Source organism: Pituophis catenifer, unplaced genomic scaffold, assembly GCF_029215685.1.
Source record: "Pituophis catenifer annectens isolate HBS135680 unplaced genomic scaffold, rPitCat1.0.hap2 SCAF_6, whole genome shotgun sequence".
Lineage (NCBI taxonomy): Eukaryota > Metazoa > Chordata > Lepidosauria > Squamata > Colubridae > Pituophis > Pituophis catenifer.
In genome coordinates this window covers 22,323,920-22,345,236 of record NW_027256886.1, presented here as the reverse complement: position 1 = coordinate 22,345,236, position 21,317 = coordinate 22,323,920, and the positions used below count along the sequence as shown (strand labels likewise).

The 21,317-nt window shown below is 37.0% G+C and overlaps 1 protein-coding gene across 2 annotated transcripts in view; it reads left to right on the top strand.

Annotated features, from left to right (window-relative positions):
• The window catches only part of TIPARP (TCDD inducible poly(ADP-ribose) polymerase), a 34,096-nt gene extending 13,627 nt beyond the window's left edge, over positions 1 to 20,469 (top strand). For both annotated transcript variants that reach the window (XM_070945180.1, XM_070945181.1), the window contains exons 3-6: positions 12,849 to 13,017; positions 13,795 to 13,976; positions 17,543 to 17,812; positions 19,692 to 20,469. In XM_070945180.1, coding sequence (XP_070801281.1) covers positions 12,849 to 13,017; positions 13,795 to 13,976; positions 17,543 to 17,812; positions 19,692 to 20,139 — 1,069 coding nt within the window. In that variant the 3' untranslated portion in view covers positions 20,140 to 20,469. The remainder of the gene's footprint in view (positions 1 to 12,848; positions 13,018 to 13,794; positions 13,977 to 17,542; positions 17,813 to 19,691) is intronic.
• The last annotated feature ends 848 nt before the right edge of the window (positions 20,470 to 21,317 follow it).

The following is a 21,317-nucleotide window of genomic DNA, read 5'->3' as shown; positions in this document are numbered from 1 at the left end:
CCTCTTTGGGCGTAGAATTGTTTGGGGCCATGAAAGGAGAGAAGGAAATGGACTTTGTACTGATAAGGAATTGGGGGAACACAAAATGGGGGGTATCCATTTAGTTTTTCTTGCCCAAGCTCTCTTCCTCTTCCTTAAAATCTCTTTGGAATTGATAGTTTATGCTTATTTTTATTTAAAAAGTTTTTTATTTTATAAACAAGCAAACAATACATAATCAATAATTCAGTATATCTTCTAAATACATCTTTTTTCTATTGAAAAAAATTTTTTAAGACAAACAAATTTTCCCCACCCCCCCCAACCCCCTCTCCCCCTCCCCCTCCCCGACTTCCCAGAGCAGAACACAAGGTATTTCTATTGATCTTTAACAATAATCTAAATTGCATAACCAATCATTAAACTAACACCCCTATAAGAAAAATTTCTTAACCCCCATATATAAAATCCTATTTCTTAAACATAATACATCTAATATCACTTATATAACGCTTATACAAATAAAAAAGATCATTCATAAGCTATTTGGTATTTTTTGGTCTGATACTTATTTTGTATATAATCAATCCATCTTCTCCAATCCTGTATGTACCTTTCTTGTGTATGATCCTTCAGATATGCTGAAATTTTAGCCATTTCAGCTAAATTAGTTACTTTCAATATCCAATCATGAATAGTAGGCAAAAAGTCCTTCTTCCAGTGTTGTGCAACCAACAATCTTGCTGCTGTTATCAAGTTCAAAATCAATTTAGTCTCTACAACTGTACAGTCCGTAGTTATACCCAGTAAGAACAACTGTGGAGTAAATTTCAGCCTCTTTTTAAAAATATTCTGCATCACCCACCAAATCTTTATCCAAAATGCTTTGATCTTTCTACAAGTCCACCATATATGATAATAAGTTGCGTCATCACAGTCACATCTCCAACATTTAGCTTGCACATTAGAATACATACATGATAATTTTTTAGGATCTAAATGCCATCTATAAAACATTTTATAAAAATTTTCTCTTAAATTTTGTGCTTGTGTAAATTTCACATTTCTAATCCAAATCTTTTCCCAAGTTTCCATCATTACAGGCTCTTGAAAATTTTGTGCCCGTTGATAGTTTATGCTTATTGAAGTCTGTTTTCTATTGTTTTTTACTTATAATTTTTAGGAGGCTTTTATAGAAGTTCTGCTTATATATGCAGAAGTTGTCCTTGGACTGCCAGTCGTATAACATATTACATTTTCACTTTTTAAAATCTGTGTTGACTATGTAATATGGTCTATGTCTTCTGGCAGTTGATAACATGCATACTTACATGGAAGTCGATCCTTCTAAATTTAGAAGGACATATATTTTGAATAAACTTTACATTTGTTTTTTTTAAAGTTTAGAATTATTAAAACGGTTAATTCTAGTTAATTTTCTTCAACATTATTACAAATAACTTTATTTTTCTTTATGAGCTTGGACTGAAAAAAAATCTGGGTTGGTTCTCAGGAACATGTTTTGATTGATGGTCTGTTGATCCTCTACTCCTCATCTGAAGCCATGCCTACAAAGAAGAATGGGAAATTTGCTGTGTTGTGAGAATGTGTTAAAAGAATGGACTGTGCTACTCTGTAGGTAGAATTTTGAATGCTTCATTACATACAAAAGCCTTAACAAATAGACTTAACATCTCTATGTGTGTGTGTGTGTGTTAATTTTAAAACCCATGTGTATGTGTGTTTAAGTTTAAAAATCATATTAAGGAGGATTCACAAGGCAAAATCCATCTGCTGACTAGCATAGTTCAGTTCATTTTATCATCTTCACATTCTTGCATCTGATTCTTTTTCATGTGTAGGCCCAGTACCATGTAAATAATTTCCCCCTTGCATTTGGAACAGGAAGTTCAAAGGTTTTCTGCTAATCTGTTTTTCAAAACAGAATGTAGTGATTATACTTCTGGCACCATATAAAGGCACATAAAGCTGCTCCTGTTGAGTCAAAGTGTTTGCTATTTTAGCTGCAGGTGTCCCGATAGCTTATTTAAAAATAAATTCTAGTACATAATGGAACTTATTTTTATTTGCATCTGTTGTATAATATGATCAGAATCAGATTGCCATAACTGAAACTGTTGGCATTTTTATTTGCTTTCGACATGGATTGCAGATTATATTTTGATGTGAAAAGATGCCAGACTTTTTTTAAAAGTCCTGTAGCTATTTAAGTCAATGTTCTTTGACTTAAAACCCATATTTTCCTGGAAGACAGAGTTTACTTAACTTGAAAATTATGCAGGGTGATCTGTATAGGTACTCCTCAATTTACGACTGTTAGTGACTATAGCTTAGTACCTCCAAAAGGTACTTGTGACTAAGTTCTGATGACCCCCATTTCCCAGTTCTGATGTGACCCCATTCAGGTTCTTGACAACTAATTCTCATTTATAGTTATTGGCAGCATCCTGTGGTCACATGATGGCAGTTTACACCATTTTTGCCAAAAGCTGGTATTTACTTCTGGTTTTGGGAAAAAATGTTCCATAGTGAACAGTGGGCTGTGCTTGCTTAATGACCACAGATACATTTAATGACCATGGTGATTTGATTAATGACTGCCATTGGAAAAAAAGTTTGTAAAATTGGGTCAGTCACGTGATGACTCAGTTTGATTTATGATCATAATGGACTGGCTCCATTACGGTCATAAACTGAAGACTACCTGTACGCTGTTTCGGTGACAGAGATAACTTTCTATGAATCAATACAGATTAATTTGATTTCTGGGCTGGTTCTGAGAATTGCATCGGCTGGGTGCTTTGGCTGTGCCAAGACTAAAAGAACCAAAGATCTAAAATGGGAGCAGCTTTGAATGATTGTGGATATCTGTGTTATAGGTTCCTGCAAACTCATATGCTGTGTTTATACAGGAAACAAAGTGATTAGACTCTCTCCTTATAGATCTCAGAAAACTGAAAGGCACATGTTGGAAGTAGTGGGGCCAGAGTCGGTAACTGTCAACACTCTCCTATTTACTTCTGTTACTATGATGATAAGATTGGGGAAGCAGCTGTCACCTGGTTTGATCTGGGTCAGTCTGTTCCTTGTATAGTGATAATAAATGCATGGCAGCCTAACAGGAAAAGAAGGCATAGGTAAACGCAGCAATTCAGTTTAGCCTATTCAAGTGAATTGTTCCAAGAAAGTTCTGATTACCACCTGTGTTTTAGTTTTGTTAGCCATGAAGAGGGAAAAACATCCTCCCAATATTTGTGCATGTTTAAAAGTGTTCCAAGCTCAAAATAGTACTTCGTACTCAAAGCAGTTTTTGTTTCAAGTTTAGGACACTTCCAAAATTCTGGAAACAGATAGCTTCACATTAAAAATGGAATAGGAATTAGTTTTGAATCAAAAACTATCACTATCAAATATGCTTGGCCTTTATATGGTACAAATGAATATTGAGAATTTGTTATAAAATCCATGTGGAGAATAGTATCAATTCCCATTGACCTAAGTAGTAATAGTCCTGCAGGTAGTTACAGTTGGATAGTAATGAAGACGAGTATGATGTTCATAGGTGGTTCAGGACTAGTTACTTCATATCAGCCCAACTTTCCTCACAGGATTATTGTTCAGAAGATAAAATAGGGAATGTTGTTTTCTCATGTAGTTAAGGATATAAAAATAAGTAAAATATAGAAAAATGTTTTGTGGACAAGGGGTTTTTTATCCAGGCCCAGTCTTTACTATATCTAAGCATTTCTTTCGTAAATAGAATTGCTTTCAATAAAGGTGGTCCTCAATTTACAATTGAGCCCCACATTTCTGTTGCCAAACAAGACAGTTAAGTGACTTTTGTCCCATTTGATGACCTTTCTTGGCAAGTTGTTAGGTGAATCACTGCAATGTTAAATTAGTAACACGGTTGTTAAGTGAATCTGGCTTCCCCATTGATTTTGTCAGAAGGTCACAAAAGGTGATTCCATGACCCTAGGACACTGCAACCATCATAAATACATGCCAGTTGCCAAGCATCTGAATTTTGATCATGTGACCATGGGAATGCTGCAATGGTCGTAAGTGTGAAAAGTGGTCATAAATCTCTTTGGGAACTGAGGCCTTTTTGTCAGTCTGCCACCTGCGATGTCTCCCCCAGTCTTATCGTTTCCTTATTTGTGCAACTAGCAATGCAGATTGTGCGAACTATTAATGTTTCTATAACTGCTATGGTTCTATAATAGGAGTGCTTTTGGGATGGCAGGAGAGTAAAGAATGATAGAAGTCCAAGTCCATTGTAAATTGACAATGAGAAATTGGTCGTCTTCTCTGCTTTGGTATGTGTTTCTTTTGCCCTGGAAGATGTGCTACTTAGACCAACTTTTATGCTGTTTAAACAGGATTCTTTGTCACAATACTTGCAAAAATTAACAATTTAGATCTGTGTATTCACTTAATAAAAATGGACAAATTGTTCTATTACTAAATCTTTTTTGAGAGAAATACCCAGATTAATGGAGTTATGTGTTGATTATATAGTAGGTTTGTTTGTTTTTTTACATTTGTCTTTTATTTTTTTCTTACAATATAATAATTAGAAATCAAATATTAAACATCACTTCCTTTAGGAACACATAATTGGGGATTAACTGTTATTTTAGGTGATATTTTTAGTGGTAATTTTCATCACTTAGATAAACAAAAGTCTAATTTTCAATTATAGAAGCCTTAGCAAATCCATCCTTTACTTTAGACTCTTAGGAAGTTCATTCTTTGTAACAGTACTTCGGGATAGAACATTGCTTATACTATACATAGGAGTGAACATATAAATTTTATTTGATTAACTTTTAACAAAACTGAAGCTTAATTGAATTAAATTTAAAGTTTGTTCTGGACCACCATTTTGGAAAATGTGAGCTGACATTTACTCAAAAAAAGATACTTCTTCAAAATTGTGGAATGTATAGATGCCCTAAAACAAACTCAACTAATTATTTAGATTGGTAAGTACTGATAATGATCTTGAACCAGGCTATTATTCCCAAATTGGCTTTATTTGTAATTGAATTGTTAGGACTTTGAAAACTGGCCTTTCTGTTTTTAAAAATGGTTAAGGTCATTTTGGGTTTCTTCCAAAAAGCTTCTTTTGTTAGTAGGCTGTATTTTTCCTGATAATATTTTAAGTAGTGCTTTGTCTTTCTTTGTGATTTAAAAGTTACAATGAACTGAAAGAATCAGGAGCCAGATTATCTGTGGAACCCACTTTCCCTAAGGACGTTTCCCCCATTCTACCAGGCCAGATAAGATGGACGTGCTTCTAGTTTCTTTGACTAAATATTGGCATCTGATGTGAGCTGGCAAGCGTGACTTCTCCATGGGAGCTCCTACCCTGTGGAACACTCTGTCCCTGAACTTTTTAGCAGGCTTCCTAGCTTTCGGTAAAGCTATGAAGATCTGGCTTTCCCCAGAAAGATGAGGTGGCTGCACATCAGAGGTTTGACTTAGCACCAGGTTTATGTTTTAAATACATTATGTTCATGACTAGGTGGCTCAGTGGCTAAGACACTGAGCTTGTTAATCAGAAAGGTCAGCCGTTCAAATCCCTAGTACAGGTCTCCTGCGTGAGCAGGGGGTTGGATTAGATGACCTCCAAGGTCCCTTCCAACTCTGTTACTGTTAACCTTGTTTCACTTTTATAATTTTAAGATGGCTTTTATGCTGTTTTAACTTTCGATTGGGAGCTGCCAAGAATTAGTTACAAGATGGGCTGCTACATAAATGTTTTAAATACCTAAATAAGAGTCACAAACAAACTTGCAATTTGTCCATTCCTATTGCAGAAGTTGTTTTCTTCGAGCCCGGTCTTCGTGGAGGGGATAAAGGCTCTCGGCTTCTGCATAATCTTGGCAGAGATGTTGGCACTCAAACCTCTCCTCTGTTCCATACAGCAAATTGCTCTGTGTCCTGCTTTATGTTTTCTCAGTAACCTGAAAGGAGGCATTGACTTCCACACACTCTCCTTTGCTGAATTACTTTAAAACTTTAAAACTAGGAATTGCATTATATGTTAACTTTGGTTGTATTTGCGTGTATGCCTAGCTACTGTTGCTAAGCCACAAAGGGTTTGGCAAAAGGGGAACAAAGAGCTTTGTCAGCCAGTTTCCAAGAGTGATTAAGCAAAACCTTCTGCATGTGGTTTTCCTCCTTCCTCCCTTATAACTGCAGGGCACAGACCACTTGACCAGTGCTGATGAATCAGGGCATAGTCACTGAAGCAAAGCCTTAAATGATGGGGCACAGTATCCTCCTGTCTCCTGTCAGGAGCCTTTTAGCCAGGAGGCTGAAGTTAATGTGGTACATGGAAGCCGTTCATGGCACGGTGAACTGACTCCTATAGTCTGTCCTGTCTTTCTCAGCAAGGCATTAATTGAATATGAATGCTGCTTCCACACCCTGTGTGCAGATTAGAAAAATCATGTCTGCAGAAGTTTCCATTGTGTAACTTGCGCATGGAAATCAACCTGCATCTGGCTCTCTTCCACACACTCATTTTTGACACTCGTGCAGTGTCAACATGTGATGCAAAGGGATGCTTTTTACTAGGAGTAATAGCAATGGCACTTAGACTTACATACCGCTTCACAGTGTTTTACAGCCTCTCTAAGCTTACAGAGTCTTACAGAGCTTACAGAGTCAGCAGATTGCCCCCAACAATCTCATTTTTATCAACCTTGGAAGGATGGAAGGCTGAGTCAACCTTTAGCTGGTGAGGATTGAACCCCTGGCATTCAGCAGAATTAGCCTGCAATACAGAATTCTAACCACTGCTCCACCATGCTCCTGTCAAATGGCAACTCTTGGGAAGTTGGATAGGCTTTAAATGGCTGAACGTCACCGCTTCTTTCACCAGTGTAGAATTTTTGCAACTTTCATGGCATCGAGCCCTCAGATTTCATGTTGTACTTTCCTGCGTACTATCCACAAAAATCTTGATCTTCACAAATCACTGTAAAGTAGGCTGATGGTATCTCCAGTGTTGTTATGACAGGGCAGAATTGAGATGATAATCCAGAATTCATTTGAGGTTACGTAGATGATTTTGAGTCTACTTGTGAGCCGCCCAGAGTTATTGAGAGCTGGACGGCGTACAAGTTTTAATAAATTATTATTGATATTATTGATAAAGGTTCATTCCCTTTTATATACTAATTAATTCAACAAACTCACATTCTGATTTAACATTTTATATAATGTATATAATTATTAAATAAATGTAATTATCCAACTACTGAGACATATCCTTCCAGTAGCAAATATTATAAAATATTAAAACCGATGAACACAAGAACCCATAAATCTTGTCAGCCAGTCTAATCTCATAAATCAGTTTGAGCTTGATCCATTCCTCAAATGAGCGGCTTGTTAAGGTGCTAGATTCCTGCCAGGATACAGATGCTGTAACCTGACTCTTGGAAACTACAATTCAACAATCAAGGTGAGTTTGATTGTTGAATTAATTAGCATATATAAGTATAAATCTCTATGCAGTAAGGTGTGAGGAAGAACATAGTTTGTTGTGTTAATCCTTATAAAGCCTACCCGCAGCTAGCTATTTAATGTTGTGTCTAGTTCTCCTTAGCTAGATGACTTGTTCTTAACTTACAAAAACTTAAGAGACTTGGTATACCTGGACTGTTTTACATCTAGATTAATCAGAACTGAGTTCAACATTTGGAGGATTATGTGTTGCTCAGTTCCTTGCATGTTTATATGAAGTTGCTGACAATTTAAGAAAATTTATTAAAAGCAACTTTGCTGTGCTACTTTTAGCTTTACCTCTAGGTGACCTTGTAGAGATATCTAAGAAGGATTCCTGTCAACAATGTGACAGTAGTTTCCTTGTTCTGTGATGTTTTTTTGAACTTCTAAGCTTAGCCTATAGTTCTGGGGTTTCCTGTGGGTTTCCCATCCAATTATTCACATGTTCCAATATTATCTTTTTTTAAAAGATTAAGCCCTTTTGATTAAATAAAAAACTCTCCCTTTTTACGACCCTGTAGTCCTTATTTGGGGTAGAGTCTGGGCGACTGGATGGAGCTGAGCATTTACTGGCTGGATGCCCTTCCTGACACCTATGTGGAATTTGCAGCAGATGTGTTTTCTTTGCACCCTACGATAGAAACATCTCTCCTACCTAGGATTGAACCCTCAACCTTCCAAGTGGGAGGCGAGCGTCTTCACCACTAGGCTACCATGCCGTTCCCTTTTTCACTAAATGCTCTGGTTGAAATTAAGCAAGCTCTACCCCTTGCAGAAATGGCTTGAGTTCTTTTTGGTGAAATGCAAATTAATAAAATCATTTGGAAATGTTTTAGCTACTGACAAGAAATAAGCTTACTTAAGGAAGTTTCTTGTGATAGAGTCCAGTTAGGCAGATTTTGGAGCCCTTTCTTGAATAGCAAATACAATTTATGAGTTCAAAGTGTTACTTCTCATTTGTGGGAGGAGGATATATGTGGTTTATTGGATGGGTAGGTTAGGTTGCAAGGAACCATAACCCACACTGAAACCTTCTTTACTAATAGTAGTCCTGCACATGTTAATTGAACTTTTGAGATTCCAGGCACAGATGTGTTCTGAGCAAGAACAAAGAGGGCAATGTCTTCCTCACAGCCTTCCCAGAAGTGGACTGGCCTTTTTAAGTAGCACTTTTGCTAAAAGCAGATGCCCTCTTCTAAAGTTTGGACTGAGATTGTTTTAAAAACATCTCTGTCTTATCTGATTAGGTGCCATTAAGTCATTTTCGACTCCTAGCAACCACATAGATTTTCTTTATGACAGTCTATCCTAGCTTGGTCTTTCTGCTTTTCAGATGATGCAGTTATCCCTGCTGTAACTAAGCTTACCCACTTAGCTTGTCTTCTTCTCTTTCTTCCCACCTTTCCATCTTTAGAGCCTTCTCCAGAGAGCTAGATCTTGAAATAATCAAGTCTTCATATCCTGCTTCTTCAAAGACCAACCTTCACTTCCATAGACTGTCAGAAGGAATGTTGTTGCTTACACAGTTCTGATCTTTGTAGGTAGAGACACATCACAGCATTTGAATATATTTTCCAAGGCATTTATGACAGTTCTACTAAGTGCTAGTCTGCGGTGTATTTTTGACTGTTTATTTCTTTACTATTAATGGTTGATCAACAATAGACGCCATCTACCACTCCAATTATTTTCATTGGTCAGTTCTAAGGCTGGTTGTTCTACTTACTGTCATTAGTTTGGTCTTTACCTTTAGTTTTACTCCCATTTTTTTAAAATGTATTCCTTGGTTTTTATTACTAGAGCTTGCATATCTTTTTTATTCAGCTGTCGTGGTAGGATCAGCACAGTGTTTGTGTGTGTTTATAATCTGTTGCAAAGGCTTTAAAGAGAGTTGATGAACTTTAGCACAATTTTGCATGCCTTCTCCTGCAAAGGAAGCTGAATTGAACCCTTCCTCCTTGTACTAGAAACAGAATTAGAAATGCTGTATGTCTCTTAGTACCACTAAGAACAGAATGTTATTGTAGTGACAAATGTTGTTATTCTCCTTAGAGCTAATGGTGGGGAACCTTTGCGACTTCACTTGCCAGTCCACTTATAAAGATTCTTCCAAATCTTCTTCTCGCCCTTACCACCATTTCATTAAGAAATAGGAAAACCTTCTTATAATCCAAAAACAGTATAACTAGACTGTGTATCCTTAGCCATTTTTAAATTTTATTTCTTTCCCAGGGACTTTTAAAACTAAGGTTGGGCTCTGTGTTTCAAAGGATCCATGCAATAAATTTGGTACATGACTCCATGCTCTGGTAATTGTCATTTAGTACATCTGGAAGGTACAGGAAATTGCAAATGAGCTGTGTGGCAATACAGCATTTGAATATTGAATTTCTAAATCACCATGAAGTTTCAGATGCACATGTGCATAGCCACTAGCCTAATACTTTTGAAGTAAGCGACCATATGCAAAACACAGAAAAGGAATTAGAAGTAACAATTAGAATAAATCAAATACAGAATGATTAGATTTTTTTTTAATAGCTAAATCTGTTTACACCATCATTTACTCTACCTCCCCATACTTTCTATTCTTATAACTCATCCTTACTTTCACTATGTTCACGCTCTGCTTCTTAACTTGCCATTAAAATTGTGTTTTTTTACATTATAGGCAAAGTAAAAAAAAAATGTGCTTATGAAATCAGTGAATTAATCCAGCAAAAACAGTTTTAAGTGTTGCCAATTTATAGCAATCTTAAGGTCCATAGCTGTAGTTTGATATGCCCTCTTTGTTGTAGAAGGGAAATGGGAATCAAGTCGTCTATAGATTTTAACAAATAGATTCCTAGCAAATATGGTACTCATTGTGAGGCTGGAAGATTCAAACAGATAAGTGCAGTGGTGGGATTCAGCCAATTTGCACCACTTCAGGAAAACCGGTTGTTAACTTTCTGAACAGTTCGGCAGACTGGTTATTAGAAGAAATCATTAGGGCAGAGAACCAGTTGTTAAATTATTTGAATCCCACTACTGGATTAGTGTGTCTCTGAAATGCTATCCATCTGGAATCTGGTAGGTAAAGCCCTCTAAGAAAGGTCATTTGAGCCTGAACATGTTATCAAAGTTGTTTTTTTTTATAAAATGAAAAGAAAAAAAAGCCATATGACTTTTTATCCTTTCCTATGGTCAATTGTAAGCACAAAACTTTAGGTTCTCCAAAATGAAGTTCTGAATTAAATCTGAATCAGGTAGTTTTCACAGAAAATTAAAAGTATCCTGTCCAATCATGCCCAACGCTAGGGGTGGTGCTCATCTCTGTTTCTTAGCCAAGGGAGCCAGCATTGTCTGAAGAAACCTCTGTGGTCATGTGACCAGTATATGCTGAGGTGCACAGAACAGTATTATCTTCCCAGTGGTACCTATTTATCTATTCACGTTTGCATGCTTTTGAGCTACAGTTGGGGAATATCTGTATTAGAAAATGCTCCATATTTTTTTTCCCTGAAAACTCAAAAGAATGATTGCTCATACTAAAGCGATTTGTAGGTGAACTCCCAGAGAGTGTGCTGTGCTATCTATAATATGGGGAGGGGGGGACTTTTTAAAAAAGTCTTCCTTTGCCTCTAAGGCTTTGGGAGCATAAATTGTAAGAGAACAATATAAACAGCAGTTCCCTTGGAATGTGCAGGCAATCAATACGTATCATGCTCACAAAAGCAGTTGTCAGATTGAATTTTTGAACATCTTATTCAAAATGCGATGAGTTTATAATATATGTCATATTCAGGTATTTCTCCATCTAAATTGATTAGAAAGTAGGAGTAGTCCTTGGGTGGTTAATGGAGAAGAGGAGAAAGACCCATGGATCTGTAACTAACTACTCATAATGAAACAAGTTATCTTGCCTGGAGGAAGGCACATAATTTGGAAGTCGGAAAGGGTTATTGAACCATGAACTCTCTACACAGTGCAAAAAAATATGGTGCAGTGTAGTTGGCTTTTGCCCTGTTTCTGCTTTACAATAGAATGACTTACTGCAAATAAACAGTGGTATCATAAAATACCTTATCTTCCACTTGCTGGAGTTCTCCAAAGAAGCAATTATACCTATCGTAAGAATTTCCATAGCAATGCAGAACAACGAGAGACCAACACAGCCAAGATTGGAAAGTACTCAAGAGTTGTATTTAGTCTTGGATGGTTTCTATCCCCATTTCCGGAGATCCCCAGTTTATGGACTGTGCTCTAGAGAAAGGAATAGTTTATTCATTTGTTTTTTTTTTTTAATTTAAAAATATCTCTACCTGTTGTGCAGTGTACCTGCAGGCAGTGTACAAAATTTTAGTAAATAATTTAAACGTAATAAAATATGTGGTAATGTAAAACATAAAGGACATAAAATCCTTTATTATCAGATGTAGTTCAATATTTTAGTATTTTAAATCCAAAAATAATTATTAGTAGCCAAATTCATACAAAACAAGCGTGCCTTGCATTATACATGTATAAAGAAAAAACATCACTCCATAGAATATAATATATTGTTCCGTCTGGGATTTATTGCAGTGGTGATGAAGAAGGGGTAGTCTTTCAAAGCCTGTCAAAGTAATCAAAGAAGGAGATTAAATTCTACCCGGTCTTTGTTTTGGATGGTGGTGCTGGTGATTGTATCATTTATTGGAGCATAGTTTCTACTCCTTGTTCTCAAGAGCTCAAATTATCAGAGTGGGCTGCAAAAAATGCAGACTTAAGGACAGCAAAGAGATTTTTTTTAAAAAAACAAACGAAACAAACACTACTTCAGTTCTTTTTTCAGATGATCTGTCAAGTGATCATCTAGAAGTTTTCAACCCAGGCCTGATACTCCTACAGTATCTCCCCATTTTGTTTTTTCTTGTTTCTGCTCATATTCTTCTCAATTTCCAGTTAAAATTGAGAAAGATAGATATGAAAGAATAGATAATGTGTACTATTAAAATAAAAATTACTGGGAGAATGAAGCATGAAAGGACTGAAGATAGTTGTGGAAGATTTATATGTCTACATACCAACTGTTAGAACATTCTAATTAATAATATCCTTCTTGCAGATCTGTTTGAAGGAAAAACTAAGCTAAATTAAAGCTCCAGGGGATAGAGAGTTGATTATGGAATTGGAGAATAATGAGAAGCCTATAGTTAGTTATTTCTACGCATTTAATAACAAGTTTACTTTGGCTTCCAGTCCCAAATGGCAGCCCTTGTAAAAATAGTACTGCTAATATAGCTTTCAATCCAATTTTGAACAAATGGAATAACTAAACCTTTTGTCATTTTCTCCTTCAGAGGTCAGGAGTTTTTAGTGGACCTGAATGCCCTGACGTTTTATGATACAACTGAGTTTGACCAGTTGAGGAGACTCTCTACACCTGTCTGCACAAGTACTGACTCCAACTATTATACAGTCTGGAAATATTTCTGCAGGGATCACTTTGGCTGGAGAGAATATTCTGAGGTAATTTTCCCATCATTGGGGTAACATACTGGGTTTGGTTGTGTTAGTCTGCTTTGAAACTACCACTTAGTTAGGAAGCTGGGTTTCTGCAACATGTTTAATCAGGTCAGTTAAAGACCTAATGTTTGTACTACATGCTAGACTTAGTTAGTCTTATAACATGAATTCTTTTTGTGGCTTAATGAATTGTGCAAACTCAGCTCCTTGGTTGGTCTTAAGAGCTTTGAATGCTTGAAGGTGCTGTCAAGAGAACAGTAATTTTCTTAATACAAAAATAAGGGATATGCTCAAAGGATTTTACATATTATATTCATTTATTCATCTACTTCCTTGTATGAAGAAAGTGAAACTTTTCAGCCAAACGTTGAGCAGGCTGTTTCAAATTTACAAGGATACATAACATGTGACAGTTCATTTGTTATGGAAATGTAATTCTCAGCATCCAGAGAAAATAGGGTCTATTGTGAGAGATCCTTAAGAATTATAATTCAGTTTCGAGGGAACACAAGTTGATCTCCCCAGTTTTAGTAATTTTAGATACTGAATTCGTTGTTGTGGTTTTGGGTTGCTTTGATTGTTGGTTAGAGTGAGACTGTCCTACCTATGAACAGGTCATAATGTATGATTACATTTTTATTAAAATTATTAAGAAAGCTTGGCTGTGTTTGAAAGGAGAAGGAAGTATTGCTTACTCTGATGAGTAATTCAACAAAATAAAAAGAAATTGAACATGAAATGGATTTAAGTGAATTATTTATTTATTTTTATTTCAAACAGCCTGTAGTACGATTAATAGAAGAAGCCAACTACCGAGGGTTGGCAGAGGTCCGATTTGTTACATGGCACAATCGTTATATCTTGAACATTAAAGATGGCTTCCAGCAAAACGCATGTGTTCGAAGAGAAATCAAGAAGAGGCCTCTCTTCCGCTCCTGTGTGATTCTCATGCCATTTTTGCAGTAAGTATTGCAACCTTTCATGTATCTCTTGGTGTCCTCAGTAATAATGATGGGGTGGTGGCACAGGTATATAATATACAATATAGTCTAGTGAAGAGAAGGAACAGGGGAGACATGATAGCAGTTTTCCAATATTTGAGGGGCTGCCACAGAGAGGAGTGGGTCAAATTATTTTCCAAGGCACCAAAGGCCAGACAAAGAATAATGGATGGAAATTGATCAAGGAGAGATTCAACCTAGAAATAAGGAGAAATTTTCTGACAGTGAGAGCAATCAACCAATGGAACAGCTTGCCTTTGGAAGTTGTGGGAGCTTCATCACTGGAGGCTTTCAGGAAGAAATTGGACTGCCATTTGTCAGAAATGGTATAGGGTCTCCTGCTTGGGTGGGGGGTTGGAGTAGATGACCTACAAAGTCCCTTCCAACTCTGGTAATCTGTAATCTGTAAGTTGATTATGTAGCTTTAATTGGGTTTTTTTCTCTTAGTCATAGTGTTAGCCAACTCTTTGTGTTTGCAAAACATCGTATTCTTCCCTCCTGGTACTTGCATACCACTAAAAGCTGTTGCCAACAACCAAGACTGCACAAATAAACAATCTATTTGTCCATCATGCACATACAAATACATGCTCAACATAATAGAAACAGACAGTGGCTTTGTTAGATGTTCTTCTGATACCACAGGTAGTCCTCGTTCAAGGTTTACTCATTCAGTGAGTGTTCAAAGTTACGATGGCACTGAATGAACAGTCCTTGCAGTTATGGCCATTGCAGCATCTGTACAGTCATATGATTGCAACTTTACAATTACGACACCACAGCATCGCACAGTCCCATGAACTGCCATTTGCTCTCTTCACTGCCAGCAAAGTTAATGGAAAAGCCAACAGGAGGTCACAGATGGTGATCACCTGAGTGCAGAACAGTGCAAACCATGCAGAATTCACCTAATGATAGCAACTGGGGCAGCTTGAACTGCTGGCATAAGTTGGCATGATCATGTGATGTTACACCTTATGACCACATTGCTTAGCAATGGAATTACTTGCCGTATCTGGAGTGTAAATGTGAACAACTCTGCCTGGCAGTCTGCTCAGATGTCTTCCTTTTAACTGCAGATACTAATTGCACTGGTTTCTGTTGTGGAAACACTGAACTGAATTGCGCTCCTGTTTTCTCCCCTCTTTTTTCTATTGGATTTCTATTAATCCTCTCTATTCAAATGATTCTGCTCCTTTGACTAACTACTAATCCGATGGGATTGTACAAGGTGCACAGCTTTCACTTATGCTAAAGGCAACAAAATAGTTTGAACATAACTTTTGTTTTAATAAGGGTGGAATTGCACTAGCCTTACACAATTTGCTTTTGCTAAATTGACGAAAGTATGCAGCCACAAATGATTTTAAAAACCTGTAAAAATTTAATTTTAATAAGAAAAAACATTATTCGAGGAGCTCTTTTTCTGCAAGGAAGTTGCTTTCCATTTTCAAGTCATTTTCCAGTTCTCAGCTGTTTTTAAAATTGATTCTGTTTTGTTGGGAATGAGGCAGGTTGGACTGCTGAACAGTTCAGTGTAGAAGTGAGCAATGTATAAATATTTCTTTCTGGAAACACAACAATCCATATTTTGACAAAATTGCTTTGGCATACACTTGTTTTGGAATTGAATCTTAATTCTTTGGATGGCTTTGCTAGCCGGATCCAGTCAAATTTGCACTCAAGTTCCCTTTAAATTCCTTTGAAAAACTATTTATATTTAGCATGAACTGCACTGACTTCGAAAGGACCAAAATGGAATTGACCTCATCTGGATCTAGCTCTTTCTGGGTGCATTATTTGCTTTCTAAGAGTTAATAGGCATTTGAAATTGCCGTAGTTCAGCACATATACTGTTTATAGCTCTCTATTGAGAGCATCGGATTTAAAATAAGTGGAATAAAAATAGTTTCATTGTTGGTGTCTACCATTGATCATCCAACCAAAGAGAAAATGTGGTTATTTTTAAAGAGCAAATTGCTGATCTTTCAACAAGCATCAATTAGTTGTGATGGGCTTTTTTTTTTTTTTTTTTTAATTACTGCAGCATTTGCTGGGAGAAAAACTCTGCCAAGGCCTCTACTTCCAGGAAATTCCTGACCTTTCTCTTGTCTAGGAGACAAGAGAGATTAGCCATTCTTTGTTTGACCTTAACCAATAGGGAAGAGCTACTAGAGAATGTGGATTTGAGCAAAAGTGACCAGTGAATGCTGAAATTCTGTTTAGGATGGGACACTAAGCAGAATGCAATTAAAGGTGCAAATTTTAATATACACGGATCAGAACAAGGATTAATAGGATTATATGATAGCAAAAGGAATGGAAAAAGGGAATTCAAGATGGGTAGCAATGGGAAATCCTAAAAATAACTAGAAACTCAATTGGGGATAATGATAGCAACTACAGTGGAAGAAAATGATGTAAAAGAAAATCTGAAAAACCAAACCTGTGTGTTTATGTGTATGCGATATAAAGGAGTTAGAAAGAAGAATAGGTCAGCAAAGACAACAATGTGCAAGTAACCCAAATTTGTAGAGATGGGGTCAAGATAACTAAAATTCAGATATAAGGTACCCTTAGGAAATGTTAAGAACAACTAAAAGTATTTCTTCAGATATCTTCTAAGTGTAAGAAATATGCATTCTACCAAACAGTTAGGAAAACCTAGTTGAAGGAACAGAATCTCTGTCAGCTTAAGCTCAACAGAAATATAAGTGAGAATATGTACTGATCTAAATGAGTCAATACTTTCTGGGTCAGAGATGTTTGCATTCTACGATACAGAAGTAATCTGATGATAGTCTGGCCAAAAATCTATAAAAGGAGCATCAACAGAGTTCAAAATAACACAAACCTGGGAAAGGAAAATATATTCCTGTCTTGTGAAATGAGAAAAGGAAGGATACAAAATACGGACTATCAATCAGTCTGACATTACTATATGGGAAGATTCTAGAATAGATCATGAAAGAGAGAGATCTGAAGGCACCTCCTTGAAAATTATGCAGGTTGTTAAGAATTCAGCATGGATTTCTTGGGAACAAATCTTATTTTCAGATTGGAGAAATTCCTTAGTTGAGGGAAAGCTATGGAGATAATACATCTAGACTTCAGCAAAACATCTTGACAAAGTTACCATGACATGGTTTATAAGCATGGGATGGAGATTATATTTATTGATTGGGTTCATAGCAAACTTGAAAGCTATACTAAAGATAGGTCATCAGCGGTTCTTCATCAAACTGGTATGCCTTGTGGTTTAGTTCAAGACACAACAGTCTTTAAGTATTTTCATTAATAACCTCAATGAAGAGATAATGTTTATCAAAGTTCAGATAACAAAAAACTGAAGAGAATCAATAATGTATTGAAGAATACAAAAGGTGAGAGGTTAGAGCAGTGTTTCTTTTTTTCTTTTAGCACCCTTTCCCACTTTTAAAAAAAATATGGAGGACCCCCAACAGTTTACAGACGTTACAGATATCCTATTGAATCCTTTTCTTCCATTTCTCTCCCAATTTCTCCAGGACACTTAGTGGCAGCCTGGCAGTGCCAATGACAGAATCTATCCCATCACAAGTTTTATCCCCAAATGCTGTTACCTCTCCCAGTTTCTATCCAGAAACATGGATTAACATGGACCCGGCTCAGGACTTTATCCAAGTGCCTGTTTCAAAGGAAGACAAAAGCTACAGAACCATTTATAATCTCTTTCATAAGACTGTGCCCGAGACCAAATATAAAATCTTGAAAATACTGCGAGTTCAGAACCAGTTTTTGTGGGAGAAGTACAAAAGGTGAGTCAAAATCAGATAAATAATCTCCTTTAACTTCATTATTTCATGGTTTTGGGAGAGATGGGACAATAATAGTGACATCTCTTGGAAAAGCTTTTTTTTTTTTTTACTGCCAATGCCTTCAACAAGAGAGCCAGCATGTTCTAGTGGTTAAGGTACCAGGCTAGAAAGTGGAAGTCTGTGACTTCTAGCCCTGCCTTACTCATGAAATCTGCTGGGTGACATTAGATCGGTCACACACAGTCAGCCCAACTCAACCTGACCAGGGTTGTTGTTTGGGAGGAAACTAGGAGAAGGAAAGTTGGATATATTCACTGCCTTGAGTTATGTATAAAAATAACAAAGGAGGCATATAAATTAAACAAATCTTGCTTCTTAAAGGGGCCAGTTGCTGCACCGCCTTATATACTATTGGCCTAGATGTCGGTGAAGAGCTTGTCCTTAGAAACACAAACAAGAACTTCAGCTACATTGGAGGGAGGAAAACTGCAGGCAAGCTGTCTGTTGGGAAATATCAGGAATGGTCGTCGTAGTGTACAAATTGTTCAGAAGGAGTGCAGCCTAGACAGAAAAAGTGCCTCCTGCTTTGCTGAAAGCCACCCTCTGAACTAAAACCTGCATCTCTCTTGCAACCGATGAAAGAGGCCTTTTGTTGAAGCACCAGCCTTGGTGATGAACAGCTGTTTTGTTTGGCCTGATTGAATTTGAATAGAGCTTCCTGGCTTCTCTCGTTTTGTTAAGTTGGCACTGTGTTTTAGCTTCTAACCCAAACTGAGAAGAGCAGAAATCCCAGTGACAGATCCCACAAATAGAGCTACAAAATCAAATTTTATTTGCTTTTTTTCTGTCCCTGGAATATCACTTCTATATATTGTACTGCATGCTGATAGAAAAAGTACCATCTGGGATGGGGGTAAATTTCTAAGATAGCAATTTTTTAAAAAGGTATTGCTAATGTTACGGTCTAGCCAAGTATTCTACTTACAAAGCTTTCCCTCTGAAATGGTACAGATTAGTAATTTATAATTGTGTTTTCTAAATCTTAGTTACATTTGACTGCAAGTAAGTTTTCTCAGGATTAAGGTTCCCCTTAAGAAGAGCAGAAAGGCAGGTGGTAGACCCAGGAGAGGATTTTGCAATGCTACTATTTCTGCATTTTATAATTAGGTTGTGTATTGTGTTTTCCCCAGTTTCATTTAAGCACAGTACAAACATGGCCTGGCATTGTTTTTGTTTTTGCCATGTCTCAATGATGTTGCCTCCATCTCATTCCTAGCCTACAAAGTAAGGGAAGTCTACAAGTAGTCCTCAGCTTATGACTGTAATTGAGCCTGGAATTACAGTCCTTGTGATCATAAGTCAAGGCACCCACATGACCAGAAGTAATTTTCTGCCCTTTTTTGCAGGAATCATTAAGTAAATGTGGATGTTAAGCAGTAAGTAATCATTCTTGCTGCAAGACTATGATTGATCTTGTTGGCAGTGTCATTCAGTAGAGAAAACTGGTGGAATCAACCAATTTCTTTGGTTGAATCAACCTGCTTTTTTGGTTTTTCACAGTCGGTGTGTGCAAGGATCAGGCAGTACCATTTGGCAACGAGTCAAAACAGACACAAAAGAAGCAGGATAAGCATTGGCAATGGGGGCAGTTGTTAAGGACAGCTAAAGAGCACCAGATAAGCAGTAGAGAAAGCAAGCCATCCAATCTTCCAGATATGAATCATGGACAGCTTTGAGAGTTATTTCGGGCAAAGACATACCACTCAAACTCCAGGGTCTACAAAATGCCTTGCTCTTTTTAAAGTTCCATTAGGCAGACTTTTAACTTTTAGGAATTTGAAAAGATATACCCATATCTGTGTCTATATTTCATTTCCAGGAAAAAAGAATACATGTCTAAAAAAATGACCGGCTTAGACAAGATTATGAATGAAAGACACTTGTTCCATGGGACCTCCCAAGACGTGGTAGATGGTATCTGCAAGCACAACTTCGACCCTCGGGTATGTGGGAAACACGCCACCATGTTCGGGCAAGGGAGCTACTTTGCTCGGAAAGCCAGCTACTCCCATAATTTCTCCAAGCGGTCACCCAAAGGGATCCACTACATGTTTTTGGCAAAAGTACTGACCGGAAAGTACACAGTAGGGAACCACACCATGAGAAGACCTCCACCTGTGAACCCTGCCAGCATCACCAGTGATCTGTATGATTCTTGTGTGGACAACTACTTTGAACCACAGATTTTTGTCATTTTTAACGATGACCAGAGTTACCCTTATTTTGTTATCCAGTATGAAGAAGTTAGTAATACTGTTACCATCTGAGAGACAGAGAGAGAAATAATTTCCATTGATAAATTATTGTTGTTAATGGACTTTAATCTGCTGTTTGTAGAATGAACCCCTTTTTTGGGGAAGAAGAAATCAAGTTTGGGGAAGTTTTAATAAAGGTATTGAGGAACAGGGAGTGGAAAAAAATAACCTTTTTAACAAAACAAAACAAAACAAAAAAAAAGAAAGAAAAAGAATCCTGAAAAGACCAATTGTGCAAATTGTAAATATTTTCCATTGTTTATAGCTGAGAAGAAAAAAAAGACTGTGCCTTTTGTTATAAACACTATTTATGTTAGTAAATTTAATGTTTTAAAAACTTAATAGTGTGACCCAGTGATATCTTGAAAACTTGTAATTTTTTTTTTTTTTTTTTTTTAATTTGATTTATATGCCGCCCTTCTCCGGAGACTCAGGGCGGCTTACAATGTGCTCAGCAATAGCCTTCATACTTTTGTATATTTTATACAAAGTCAGCTTATTGCCCCCACAAACTGGGTCCTCATTTAACCTACCTTAGAAAGGATGGAAGGCTGAGTCAACCTTGAGCCTTGGAGAGATTCGAACCAGCAGTAAATTGCAGGCAGCTGTGTTAATAACAGGGTGCTTTAAACCACTGTAGTACCAAGGCTCTTTGTCTGCCTTGAGTTCTTGCTCTTCCTACCTGGCTTCTTTCTTGGGCTTTTGGAGGTACTTGTCCCCTTACTTCACCGTTGAATTATATCTGGAGGGCAGGTGTGGCTACATCACAACTCTGCACCTGTACAGGTATCTCCTGGCAACATGCCCAAGTGTAATATATTATCTGCTTCAGTAAAAGGAACAAGGTTGAGGATTCAGTTCCTGCTAGAGAAAACATAGTGATAGCAGGAAGGGAAAGCCAACTGCTTCCATAGAAACACTTCATTTTCTCATGGCTACTTTCCCTCTTAAGCGTTCAGCAATTGGGGTTTTCATGAATGAGAAGAGATGGCTAAGAGATAAAGACAACAAAATGACATGCTTGGGGAGATGATGAAATTGATTTATACTTAGAAAGGGTTTATTTTCCTGCCTTTAAAAAAAAAAAATCCTTTAGGGCCGTGGAGATTTTTGAATGGGGACACCTATGAGATGCAAACCTAACAAGTTCATTGGATAGCACCTTGACAATGAGTCCATTGTGGAAACTA